This window comes from Rissa tridactyla, chromosome 5 (genome assembly GCF_028500815.1).
Source record: "Rissa tridactyla isolate bRisTri1 chromosome 5, bRisTri1.patW.cur.20221130, whole genome shotgun sequence".
NCBI lineage: Eukaryota > Metazoa > Chordata > Aves > Charadriiformes > Laridae > Rissa > Rissa tridactyla.
The window spans coordinates 55,474,028-55,488,473 of NC_071470.1; the positions used below are offsets into that span (position 1 = coordinate 55,474,028).

The 14,446-nt window shown below is 41.5% G+C and overlaps 1 protein-coding gene across 14 annotated transcripts in view; it reads right to left on the bottom strand.

Moving 5' to 3' along the window:
* Window positions 1–14,446, bottom strand: part of MANBA (mannosidase beta) — a 75,485-nt gene that overhangs the window by 52,677 nt on the left and 8,362 nt on the right. For 11 of the 14 annotated variants that reach the window (XM_054203823.1, XM_054203827.1, XM_054203821.1 and 8 more), the window contains exon 1: window positions 8,252–8,657. The exons of 1 other annotated variant lie outside the window; for it this stretch is intronic. In XM_054203823.1, coding sequence (XP_054059798.1) covers window positions 8,252–8,542 — 291 coding nt within the window. In that variant the 5' untranslated portion in view covers window positions 8,543–8,657. Of the gene's footprint in view, window positions 1–7,768; window positions 8,186–8,251; window positions 8,659–14,446 lie in introns of those variants that run through there. 2 more of the 14 variants (XM_054203830.1, XM_054203832.1) reach the window with 2 other exon arrangements.

A 14,446-nucleotide genomic window follows, 5' to 3' on the forward strand; every position in this document is an offset into this window, starting at 1 on the left:
CAATCGTCTTCAGCAGCTGCACAGCTAAACTGCTTTCCCAAAACAAAGACCAATCCCTTTTGGACTACAGCTAAGAGAGACATTGCTGCATTAAGGTTCCCTTTGATGTGAGTCTTCTACAGTACCAGCATAGCTAACTATCTGCCCTGAATATCAGATTCACACTGAAGAAAATCTGCCCAGCTTTTTTTTATAATTCTTGCTGAAGCTCAATTTTTCTCCCCATTTCAGGAGTCTGTATAGATACAAATGACACTTCTGAATTTGAAATCTTCTGAAAAACATTGTTTCATATCTCACATTTGTTTTACAACTAAGAGGGTCAGGCTCCGTAGTATAAACACAAACCTATTTACATAGCAAAGCAAAATCGTAACATCTATGTGACTGTCCTCAGCAGCAGGAGTCCCTCAGCAATATAAAAATCATTCCTTGAGCCCACATAGAGGGAAAGTTGCCACCTTGCCTCTATATCATGCTATGCTCGATCAATCGAATTTCTTACTGCAAGGAAGTAGGAGTCAAGAAGGAAAGGTCCTGTTACCTCAGTAAAACTGTGACCTCTGTATTGGTAATCTAGTGTATTCTCTAAATCATCGTGAGCTTACTAGAACAATTACTGAACTTTAAGATATCCATACCATTACCTTCATACGCAAAATGCTTGGGGGATCTATCTCAGACTTTTATTATGATGAAAAATTTAAGGCTAATAAATGCATATTAAAATGCAAAATTTAGGCTCATAAAAGAAACTCTGTTAAGAGTTTGAGACAACAAAAGGCAAGTGTCAAATGTCTGAGATCATGAAAACCCACAACATGTCCTTAAAAGTACATTTTTAACAACTGTCTTGCTTTAACATTTTTTACTATTTTATTTTAGGTTATGCTTTGGAAAATTTGCATGTTAAATTTCAATCATTTCCACTTGTATGTGTGAAATTCTTAACAAAAGGCATAAGATGGAAGTTGTAAATGCACTAGCAACAGCAGACTGTAAAGCCAAAACCAATTTGGTTAGTGGTCGAACAATCGACATCAGTGTCTCATCGAAGATCAAGACTCTGCGTAAAAGAAACCTGCACTGTTTCTCCATGAAAGCACGGACACTAAGATGTTAATGATGACCTGATGTCTGGAGAACACAAAACTGGTTGTCTAGCAGCAGAGAGAAATGCAGGAATGTTTCATCAGAGGCAGAAATTACATCATCAGATAGGCTCTTACAGCAGTTTACAAACAGAGCTGCTTCTTTAAATCTCCTCAGAGATACTGCAGATCTTTATTCCTAAAAGGGGTTTCTTCTTCTGTATTAGTCTAAAGCCTTCAAGCTTCAAGAAATGTATTGACTGCTAAAATATGTGTCTTAGAAGGTGCTAATTAGCCCCTTCTGACACTTACGCATACTGTTTCTTCCTCACAGGCATCCAGCTTTTCAGATGGGAAGCTCCTAGTTCTGTGTACCTTTATATAAAACTTAACAGCTTACTGATATCATTGCTTACAGAACTAGTAAACCAGCTTATATATCACACAGAAAAGCTGCTAAATGCTAATACTGGCTCGTCATTTTAAGCATGACAAATGTTGCTTGTAAAATCAGGCACGTAGCAATGTTAAAGCAATGCTTTTAAAGCAGTTCTCAAGGTTCAGGAAAAATGTACGACCACAACAAAGTCCTGTAAGAAAGGAAAATTACTTCTTCAATAGACTTGCAAGATTATTGACTTTTTCATTACTAAATGCAACTGTTTTGAGTGCAGGGAGATGTACCAATAGAAGTCAAATTGTTTGGATTTATCTGAAACAGAACTTCATCCCACATTAAATCAGCTCACATTAAAATTAAAGGTTTATTTCAGGCAACTGGATGAAAAAAAAAGACGAATTTTAAACTCTTAAGGGCACTGGGACAATTTGAAAGATGGTAGGAAATAGACTGCACATATATTAAATATACTTCACATTCATTAGCTCAACATGTTCCTGGAAGCAAGTCAGAGAGCGGTGGAGTCAACTACAGCTATTTTTAGATCCCACCAAACATGACAGCCGTGCATTTTCCTGCTCCCTGCAATTTGAAGAAAAACTCTGAACTGCTCAGGCTCCCTCCCTGTTTGTTCTCTGCTCCCAACTTCAATGCTGTAAGCAAGCAGCAAATCACCTGCTAAGATGAGGTAAAAAGCCCTGCTACAGAGCATCAAAAGGAAGCATTTTCCAGTTCGGATAACAGGACATCAGCAGGACTTCAAAAACACTGGCAGCACTAAACTGAAGGCCCTGCCAAGCGGCTAGATGGAAACTCCTCCTTGCAATGATTTTAAGGGGATATTGAAAAGCTACAGTCATACAAGCTAAGAGCTTCTCCTGTTAAGCAGGAAATGGATGAGACATGAACACATCAGAAGTGAGGCTCAAAGCCCAAATGAGTTGTGCCAGGCACAGTGGCCTCATGAAGGGCCAGCCTCAGGCCCCCACACAACCTGGTGTCCAGGGGAGCATGGCACAAACACCTGAATGACACTAGACAGAGTCAGCTAGATCCAGGTGGAAGATCAGCATATAATAATGCTTATAAATATCTAAAGGGCAGGTATCAAAAGGATGGGGACAGGCTCTTCTCAGTGGTGCCCCACGACAGGACAAGGGGTAACGGGCACAAGCTGGAACACAGGGATTCCACCTCAACATGAGGAACATCTCAACATCAACAGGACAGCCAGAGAGGCTGCGGAGTCTCCTTCTCTGGAGATACTAAAAACCCGCCTGGATGCATTCCTGTCCAACCTGCTCTAGGTGAGCCTGCTTTGGTAGGGGGGGTTGGACTAGATGGTCTCCAAAGGTCCCTTCCAACCCCTACCATTCTGTGATTCTGTGATAATAAAACGTAACAAAGGGAACAAAAACCTTCACCTTATCCTACTTTTGTTATGATCTAATTTGAAACTGCCTTGCATGCTCTTCTCTCTCAAATCACCTCTCCTGATATTTTATAATGTATGCTGTGAGAAAATCCTGCTGATGTAACAGATTACCAAAATAAAACTTGCAAGTGATGTTTCATGATTTACAGTTTAATGATTATACTGTTGCCAACTTCAGGCTGGAAGCTAAATAGTTAAGATACTTACCTATATCCACGCACTTCTTGATATCTCAAACGAGATAGCAATCGGGACATTTATACAATTTTCAGCAAGCCCAGTTTCACAATATTTAAAGCTTGAAGTCAAGCTGAACTAACAGTAGTGATAAATGGATCATATTCTTGGAACATGAGTTCTGGAAGTTCATCCTAAAGTAATTCATTTTCAGTAGTTACTCTAACAAAGCAGTAAACTGAATGTCACCTTATGCTCAAGATGTTTGATACATGAAGCCAAATACTACTAAAGAGTTAATTAACGAGATATTAATACTCATCACTTAATATTCTTTGAATACTCTGCTGTATTTAACAGGCTACTATAACTTTTATCTATTTTAACTTCACAAGCTTTCAAAATATAAACCTGAGTGCAATTTAATATTTATCCTAAGTTTCACTAAGGCTTTTGAATGCTTCCACATATGTTCGCACAACTCAGCAGAGCACATATGTTTTAACAGAAAATAATATATTTATATTAATCAACTATTTCATCAATGAATGCCATTTAACGTGTTAGAACCATACAATACCCAATGCAATTGTTACCTGGCTTGCCCTCAAAAATCTAAGTTACGATGAAGCATCAGAAAAAATGCAACAGCATATTTTATACAAATGCAGAACAAGCTACAAAAAATACACACTACTTTACAGAACTGCAGAAATCTTACTTGAGATACATAAGTTTCTGTCTCTTCTAATATGTTTTAATATCCAGGTATGACCAAGACCACTGTAACCTTCTGTGTCAAGTGCATGTCCTTGTTGTATAATGGGGAAGAAACTGCAGTGTTATCCAGCCCTTATATTAGCATCACAGTTGCAGACCCCCCATAATAGTTCTTTACAGATCAAAGTGACAGCTAATAAGACAAAACAGCCTTTCTGCGCGAAAGCAAACGGCTGGCAGACAAGAAAATCCAGCTACAATAGCCATATTCATCAGAACCGAAATTTTATAGGAATCACCTACCAGCAGAAATGGCATCATGCAGTACTTGGACAGTACATGCTAAAGACGACTGTTTCTAGCACAAAGATTTAATGCACAAGTTACCTGCTGACACATATTGCTTATCAGAACTGTGCCTGAAAGAAAATACTATGCTGACAGTAGTTAAAAACTAAATCTTCAGACAAAATGGTTTCTGTAAATCTTTTTCCAAAGAGGTAGGGTTAGCAATAGATTTGGTGCAAGTTTGTAAAATGTCTGCACTTATGCCCAAACTTTGCGCTAACTTTATTCAAGTGGCTATTACCCTTGTTTATGTGCATTTCTCATGCCTTTTCTAAATTTTAGATGTAAATAGTAGGAAGAGCTACAGAGTCCTAATGAAATGTTATTAAAACAACACAACTGAACACATACTCTGATGCTACTTCTGGCCCTTAGAGCTTTTATCACAGTTAATCCAGCGCTTGAACTACGTTGGTTGAACACGGAAGAAAATGATACTTCAATAGGAAACTCAAAAGTATCTTTCCCAAGAGCATTTTCTAAGATACGTGCATTTGGTGCACTCAGAAAAATGTGTTCATCCAATGTACATTTTATACGCCAAAGAGTAAAGACATCTCTAGAACGAATGCTAAGAGGATCCAGAGAGATGCGTAATGAACCCTTAGTGTCAGGAGATGTCTTTCACTTCAAATGTACAGCCCACACAGCAGATTAAAGTAAGGCTACAGACATGTAATCAGCTAGAGCGTTCCTGGGCAAAAACAGTTTGTGCATCGACCCAAATTTGAAATGAACCACACACTGATAAATAAGTTGCTTGCAGCCTGCTTTTGCAACCTAAGCCACATTTTGCAGGTTTAATATCTGTCAGCTCATTCTTGCTGCCCTCCTTCCCCTTATTTGTGAGAGGCCCGCTAGGCTAGATTGTTGGAGTAGGCCCTCCCAGATTTTGGTTTAAATTTCTGGTTTGGGTGCTAACCCATGAAAAACCCCCAAAGATACAGAAGCAAAGGATGTAGTGCTATTTGCCATTTGCAAATCACACAGAAAAATGGTGCATAGAATTCACTAGGTTGCTGAACATATGGGTCTTGCTATCCAGAATAATTTAGTTCCCACTATCTTTGTTCTCCTATTTCCTGGTATGGCTTTTCAGACCAATCTTCACTTTTGATTACAAGCCATAAGCTTTTGGATTGCTGGTCTAGTGACATTTTCAGTAGGACGAATAAAAATCCTACACTCCACAGCAAAGAGCAAAAGGAGCAAATGAAAAAAAATACTCAAGACCAATGCTTTTGTATTTAGGCAACTATAATAGAACTCCTAGGCAACTATAATAGAACTCCTAACTCTACACTTGATACAACCCCAAAAAGGGACAATTTCCAGAGAAAAATGAGTGCTGAAGAAACGGAGCAACCAGTGCTCTATGCCTCTAAAATTCAGGCTGTGTGCATGCTTCTGTATAAATAGGGATATAAGAATATAATTTTAATCACCTGCATTTGAAAAGATTTGGTCATAAGCATTTTCACCACAATGAGGAAACCTCAGGACAAACAGCTAAGCCACACTTTGTAGCATGAAGCCCTGCACTGCAATAATGAATTACGTCACTGACTCCCTCCACACAACCCAGGTTTTCCGCTTTGCTACAACTATGGTGGCATGGATTGATAACATTTAACACTATCTGTGATAGATTTGAAATCTTCTAAGGCTGCTCACATACTTTGGTATGCTCTCCATTCTATCTATCTTTTTAACAAAAAATATTATTTTAAGGCAATTTATTTATCCTGGTGCAAATACTTGTGCGAACGCTTCTTTCTGTAAACTGGGCTTTGCTGAACTGAGTAAGAATGGGTTTAAATTGACCTTAAGTTACCTGTACACACCTATACATAGAAACAAGTTAGCTCATTCTGAGCTTGGAACTAGCCAGACAAGGGCTGAGTCCAGTCCAGAGGACAAGCAACCACACTACTGAGGTATTTCAGTTAACTCTGCTCCTTGGCAGAGTGTACTAATTCTAACACCACCAATTTAGCAACAGTTTCCAGGTCATGGCGGGTTCACACCCGGCCATATCAGCATGTGTTGGGAGCAAGTCCATACTTGTATTCACACAAACACGTTCCAAGTGTCCACAACCAACCATCATCGATTTAATTAGCTAAGCACCCATCTACCTATTAGTAAGACCCATGCTGCTGGCCAGCAGACTAACAAGCTTTCGCGCCTCCGTGCAGGCTTGGGATTCTGCCCAGGCACACGAGAGTTCATGATCGCAGCCTCATTTCCAAGTATCACACTGCTGCTTAAGATGACTAAAACTGCCAGTCAGTTTACAGCAATGCAGCTAAATTAGCAATCACATTTTCTCACTTTGTAAGAGTACTTAATGTGAGTAGTTAAATGTGAGTCTCTCGCTACGTCATTATCTTGAGTGAGTCAGTGCATTGGTCACAGTTTCTCCTGAATGATTATTCACACTTCTTACAGCAACATCTCCCAGCACAGCCGAATATCTGAGACGTTCAGTGTATGTTAGGCACTTTTGCATGGGAGAAATTGGCACAGTTCTCTTCACTGATCCTCCATATACAGTCTACCTGCTCACTGCACTTTTTAAAACTTCAGAATAGCCATTTTAAAACCTTAATTGTGTATGTTCAAAATGTCACATGACTTAGCACACAGATGTTGAAACAACAGACCACCATGGCCCAGCTTATCGCTTCTTAGTGTATTTACTTTTCCAATGCTGACTATTTCTTTTATCTGCCAATGGCACTCTTTGGAATCTATTATTAGTACTGGGATTCCCAACCTATGCCAACACAGAAAAATGCTAAAATTATCCTGCCTGAAGTGGAGTCACTTTCTCCTTATACCTCTCTAACTTTAGTCAGAGCAGAGCAGGATAATAATCTGAAGAATAAAAATTAAAGAATAGAAAGTACAAAATGCATGCATCCAGAATGTGCTTTTTAAATAAATGCTACACAAATGCAACATCGGGCCCACAAGAAATACCATATATAGATTTATCTGATATATATCAGTAGTTCACGTTTTCTAGTACGGAAGCGTAGTTATCAGTCTTATAGTCAATTTTGTTAACTTCACTATGTTTTATTTCTTTTCCTTGTTCCAGGTACACATTTCACATTCCACAGATTTCCTTTTAAAAATCACCTTATTTTAACAATGACGCAGTTACTGCCATGTTTCTTGTCAGGTCTAAGTGACAAGCAGCTTTGGCTGGTATCAGTGTACTTGGTACCAACCTACAGCTGCAGTTTTGATCATTTGTCCCAGAAAGTGTTCACTATGTTTTCATAGATCTAAAACCTAAAAGCGGCAATAGTAAACAGAAGCAGCAAAGCTTCTTAAAACCGTTAAGGCAGGAACTAGTCTTTTAAATGTAACAGTTTTATACTCATGTTTCAGAATATACTTCCCTTAGGCAGCAGGGGAGTATACAATCTCCACTGTTCTGGTGTGCTCTGCAAGTTTTAAAAGGGATTTTTAATGGACTGAAGTGCCTGAAATCCCTAGACTTCTCGCATCAACAAGTCAAACTTCAATGGAGTGGGTTTAACTTTTCACTCTTTTGAGGTAATACTGTAGGTAAACAGGACTTACATGCTATGATGATATTGTAGGTATCTGGTGTCAGCACCTTGGTTTCGTGTCACAGAATCTCACACACCGCAGAGCACAGGCTTGCATTTGTACCCCTGGCCCTATTGGGGACCGCTCTGCCCTGAGGATATCGCAGCCGCCAAACCCTTAGCCACTGGAGGGGCTAAGGAAACCAAGCCTGGCTGCTGCACCAGCAACGCTAGCAAAACCTGCAGCGGTTGAGGCAGCTCGCGGGACATTAACAGTGTTTTGCAGGGGCGAGGGGGTTGCCTCTAACCACGATTTTGGAGATTTCACACGGGGGGGGCTATTATTTCTCCTTTGCGGCAGGCTGCCCACTTCGGGGCGGCATGGCGGCTGCCAGGCTTCTCCTCGGGCGCCACCAGACCGCAGCCTGGCTCGGACCCCGGGCACAGCCGGACATGGCCCCACCAAGGGCGAGTGGGGGCCGGGCGAGGTGTGAGGCGCGGCAGCCTACCGTACCTGGATGACGCCCTGGCGGTGCAGGGCGGTGTGGACGCAGCCCGGCACCTCCCCTCGGAGCACCACCGAGCCGTTCCCGTTGCCCAGCCGCCAGCTCCCCCGCAGGCTGTGCACCTCCGGGCCGCCCGCGGCCGAGGCGCTGACCCGGCCCGCAGCCGCCACCAGTAGGAACAGCAGCGGGGCGGCTCGGCATATGGCGACGCCCGCCCGCCCCCCAGACAACCGACATGGCCGCCGGCATGGGAGAGCGGGCGGCCCGGCGGCCCCGCGTCGCTGCCGCCTCACCGCCATGGCCCGCGGAGACGCCGCTGCGGGACTACGGACGGACGGAGAGACAGACGGGGGTGGGGGACTGGTCCCTGCAGCCACGTCCTCGGAGGGCTGGGGCGGTGCTTCGGGCCGTTAGCGGCCATTGGGGGTGGGGGCGGGGCGGGAGCGCGCCTCCTCCCGCCGGCCGTTAACGGCTGCTCGGGGCCGGCGGGCTGCTCAACCGCCGCGCTTTAGGAGGGGAAGGGAAGATGGCGCTGCTGAGGACGAGCCGGCGCGGCTCCTGAGAGGATTTCCAGTCAGCTGGGGAGGGGTTTTCCCCCGCCTCGGGCGTCCCTGACAGCAAGCGAGGGGCCGCCCCCGCTTTGCCGGCCCCTCTCCGAGCAAAGCAGCGATGGGCGCTTGCACCACACACCCCCGTCCGAGCGACTTTTCAAGCAAGGCGGCACAACCTGAGGAGAAACAGGCTTACGGAGCAGGGCATACACGTTACCAGCAAAAGAAAGAAAGAGAAAAAAAAAAAAAAGCGTGTTTTTTTTGCTCTAAGAAGAGGCACAGTGGAACATGGATAATAGGAGCAGTGTAAGGTTACAAATCTTTCAGATGTAGGGCATTTACTTCGAGCTCTAGAAAACTGCAGTGAAGTGGGAGGAATGAGGAAGAGCTGTGACAACACTGCAACAGGTAACTTTCAGTATTGGCGCCCTCAAGTCATGATTTTACATGGCCTCAAACTTCCACCGCCTTTTTCCCATAAAATTAGAGGTGTGTAAAACCAGAACAGATGTCATGAACATCTCATTAAAAAAGTACTCTGGTTTCTTATAAAGCAGTGCTAGCGCTGTTGCTGTGGGTTTTGTTTGTAAAAATTGAGTATGGTCATCTGTAAAGGAGCAGAAGGGTCAGCTCCAAGGAAACAACCTGAAGTATAGTTTCTAAATCACACTGTAGCTTTCCTGCATGCCTTTGCTCGCTTAATCCCTTCATGCACAGCCCTAAAGCAGGAATTAAATGGCCCAGTGGAAGGAGCAAAAGGCAACCAGTGGCCTGAGCTATTCTTGGGGTAGCCAGACGCCCTGCTTCATGCTCTGCTTCCGCTGAACCCTGGTGTAGAGAGGCCTAGACCACCTCTACCACTTGCAGATGTTTCACACCACAGCATGGTAGCAACTTCATCTAGCTGTTCCTCCAGCTGAAGCTGTACAAAAGGTGGAAAACAGCTGTGCAATCCACTGCATCTTATTTCACAGTGTAAGTGCTCAGACTTCAAAGACTCTCGCAGTTGTAAGAGTGACTAGCCCATGTACCTTGTGAGGGTTGTGACAGCACAAAACAGAAGAGTATCCAAGAACTTTCAAGTCTAGATGCCTTGTATGCCTGCTCAGCTGTGAGCAGATTAGAAAGCAGTTGGTTTGCTTTTCTTCAAATACAAGTGACGCTATTCCCTCACACAGCTCAACCTGAAATTGAAAATGCTAATTTCAGCAGCTACTCTGTGACCTTGGATGATGGTTCGTAGCATTTTGGGGTGGGTTTTGGCTTTTGTGTTGGGGGGAAGGGTGGTGTTGCTTATTCTTAAAGAATAGTTGACTAAGTGAACGTTCTGTTTGGATTTGTGTCATTTTTACTTCATTTATGAAGCAGGTGAAAATCTTGGTCTGTCTCAGACTATGCTTAAGTGAGAAGGTGAAATATGCTTTAAAACCAGAAAGTCTTGCAAAGTCCTTTAAAGAAGTAATGCTAGCAGTAGTGTTACTATATAATTTTTTCTCTTAACAGAAGAGTCAGGTCACTGTGCATACAAAGAAAGCAAACTACTAACTGCATGTAGGTCCGTACACATGATTCTGTATAGAAATGCAACCAACCAATAGCATTCAAAGAAGCCCCAATTAACTGCAGAACTTTATTCAGTTTTTCCATTTCTGTCCTTATGTTTTCTTATTGTCTGTAATTATAGACTGTAAAATTAGAGGAGGAAAGAATACATAAAGCACCTTGGGATGCTAAAGAGTTAATTACTTTAACAGCATAAATACAATTCATACACCAAATCATCTATGAATAGAGTGTGACTGACACAAAAACATGCTGCTGCTCCTGGTATGCAGCATAGAGTGCAAGAGTGAACTGCAGACAAGAAAAAGGACACCAGAGTTTTGTTTTAGCCTCTTGCTTTCACACACTTAATTCAACACACTATAAGAATCCACCTTAGATGTATCTTTAGAAGATTATTGAACATGGTCAACATGCCTTTATATTTTTGATCCAAATCCTTCTGAGCTGACAACCCTTCATTTCAATACAACATAAAAATCCCAGTCCTTCCATTCATCTACCATTTAAAGAAAAACTACACAATATAACCACAGGTGATTTTTTCACCTGTGAGAGCAGAGGGGGGCACAGTTCTGAGAAATACTGGTCCAAGGGCAGAAACAGTAGCTGATCTTCTTTTTGTCACTCTGAAAAAAAATCTCTGCTACCAACTTCAAAAAGGGATGGCTGGGACCCATACTGTTTGGCAGCAAAAGTCATGCAGAAATTTAGCTGTTGGAACAGTTACTGTGTGTGTATTTTTAAGACTGAACAACCCACATTCAATATATTGACTAACTGAAATGCAAGTCCCATTTCAGTTCAACTCCCAGACATCTTTTAGTGAGATTGGCAGAAAAGACTATCATCGTTGAAGAGTGAGTTACCCCAACTGGCTTTGCATGTTGTAGAATTCAGTCAAAATTAGTATCTTCTCACCTTTAGAAGTTCAGACTGTAAAATCATTATACATTAATAATAGGAAGCCTTGTTCTGTTTCTGCCCTCATTTGTCAATGAGTAATGCTTTCAATGAGGACAATCAAACAATTCAGTGTATTTTCCTTAAATTCACTCATACAACACTAAAAGCATTTAACATTGTAGTGCTACTTGAGAGATCTTGTAGGATATTATTTCTCAAGAAGCAGATTTACAGAGAATTAAGTTTTAATGCTACCAAAGAAATACTGCAAGCTGGCTTTTTTTAATAAATCTTTTTCAGCAAGTCACATGATAGCTTCCCAGTAAGAAGGAAACTGCATTTCAAGATGTTTACTGTACTTCCGTGTTTTCTTTGCCTTTTATTCTCTCAGCTGAAGACTGACTGGAGCAACACACACACACCAACCTAAAAACAATGCTGTAATTAAGTATTCTGAGAACATGCTGTTTCCTTGTTCGAGGCTTATAATTAAGTTAAATCATGTCTCATTTTCATGTCCCAGTTTTAGGGTTTGTTTTTTGTTTGAGAGTATTTTTAAATAAATGATATTTTACCGTTTAAAGATACTAAAGTCTTAAAGGCTATGGTTTTATCTTTTAAAATCTTAAGACGCAAAGCAAGATCTTTTGTGTAGCTTTCTTTTGCTGTGTACCACATTTAATTTATTTCTGTAATACCACAAATTTAGGAGTTTACTACAATTCTTACTTTATAATACTGCAAATGGATATTCTTTATCAAGTAAGACAAAAAAGCTGAAGGCAAAACCATGCCTTTGGCTCTATTAGAACAAATTCAGAGTAGTTCCATTGAAGCTGCCCAAATTCTGCTGTGTTAATCCAGAAGTCTTTTGTTTCCAATTGCTTCACAATCTCTATCATCGCGACAGGCTGCTGCTGTTTTCTCTTTCAAATTCATGCTCAATGAGTTCATGCAAAGGTTTTAAACAAACAGGTTCTCACAGATTTGGCTGCAGTACTTTAAGATATTACTGCCCCCACCTGTCCACCCTGTACCATTCTTCTGCTGAAGGTTACCACCTCTGAAGCAAAACAGGACTCGTGTTCACACCAGTCCATATTGGGGCTTGCTCACTCTTTTGGTAACTGTACACCCCTGTAGATACCACCACCACAGACCATTTATCAAAGACACAAAACAACTAAAGGATCATCTGCTTTTGGGAGTTTTGCATAGATGCAGTGGTATCGATGCAGACATGTTGGATAAACACTGGTGTAAAACTGGACTAGGGTTTGCATGACTGCAGATACCTTCAGACAGTACAGCACATCTGTATGAAAGCCCCACAGCTCCTCAACATAATGCCTGTCTTCTGTTTCATGTCCACCTCTGCAAAACATTGAACTGCTGTGCAAAATAGTTACCCTCTGGGCTGGTGTAAAGGCAATATGGTGCAGGGAGCCCTCCAGCTATGGATTTGTAAAGGACAGACAGAAAGAACACATTTCAGGCATTATTTTATAATCTTGAATTCCATCCAAAAAGGATGTTAAAAATAAAATGAGGAATTAAATTAACATTGCTTTTAGATGAGGACGCTATTAATACATCACTAGAAGAGAACGTTGTACTAGGTTATCATGAGCAAAATACAAAATGACAATATAAGTGGTAGGCCTAAAGTTTCTTTCATAATTTTTGTAAAGTCTGTAGTCATTGCAAGGGGATTTCCTTAGCAAACAAAAACCACTCAACACTAACAATCATGAGTAATTAAAAATAAGTATGTGGAAGGGAAGCTACTGCTTCAGGGAAACGCTATACGGAGGGGAAAAGGCAAAAAATAGGTAATAATAATTTTTAAATTGCATAAGCAGAAAGGCAGGTGATACCTTGAGCATACCCTTAAACTTCATCAGGTACGCCAGGGCAAAAGCCTGTATTTATACCTCTACGTAACAGCTTGTTTTGAGAAGGGCTCAAACCACAGGATTTAAGGTTTCAGGTCACCACCTTGCATAGCACAGACACAAAAAGCCTGAAGATGTTAAAAGCCAGCATGACCAGATTTCTAAAGGTAAGTTGTTTAGAAGATGAATTCCCATAGCTTTTATTCTCTTCAATTTATAAACAATTTTGAAACAAAACTAGTCTATTTATAAGATTATGTAACACTGACCATTGTCATTTACCCTTTGTCTCCTGAGCAAAGTCACTCTCTTAAGACTAGGTATGGTGCTGTCCAAGCTCCCTGTGAAGTCTGATTAAAACTTATCTAGAATCAGAACTGATTCTCTGGCACTTACAGGAAACCAGTAATGCATATGGAGGCATTACAAAACAGCTTGCTTAGCCGTTCTTAAAGGTCTAAAACTAGACAGTCACCTGTGACCACAATACAATGTATGATTCGTCCCTAAACACCTAAAATTAAATCCTTCAAAATGTGGGTATCGCAGGTAACAAACTGCTTCTCCCATGACAGAGGTTTGAGAGGCATTGCTGAGTCTTACTGCATACTTCTCTTGGTGTTTTGCCAGCTGAGTGCAGGACATACCAAAGAGATTATGCTAAATATGAAACATATACCCAGCCTAGTGTTTTAATTAATGTTTTCTGTGCAGGTGAGTATTATGAGAATGTCAACAAAAATTTATAGCTGATAAATTGGATGAGTAAACTTGAATGGATTTGGAGTTGCCAAAATAGCTGGGAGCTGCATTTCTTCTTCTAGCTCAGTCACTCCAGACAAACTACTGGGGCAAGTCAGGACCTCCATTTCTCAGACTTTTAGTGGGGGTGATGCACCTGGCTTCAGCACTAGGACAAACTCTGTCCATTCATTTCCTGCAAAAGTGACCCTGATGCAAGCACCAGGGAATATTCAGAATAACTTTACTGAAAACGGTGGGTACTCAAGAGACACTTTTTTCCCTGCTCCTGAAAGATTAATGATTATTGCAGAACCTACAAGAATTGCCAGAATTCTTAATCAATGAAGCCCCCACTGAATTGACTCAAGGCCCACCTGTGCAATAGCATAAGCCAAGACCCTGCCTACATACGAAAAAAAAAATCATCACTTGTCTAAATGATTCCAGTGCAAACCCTTTATGTAATGGAACTGTATCTTCATGCTACAGTCCAGGATGCTACAAGCCACATTGCTCACTGCACTGGTACAAATGTCCAAGAACT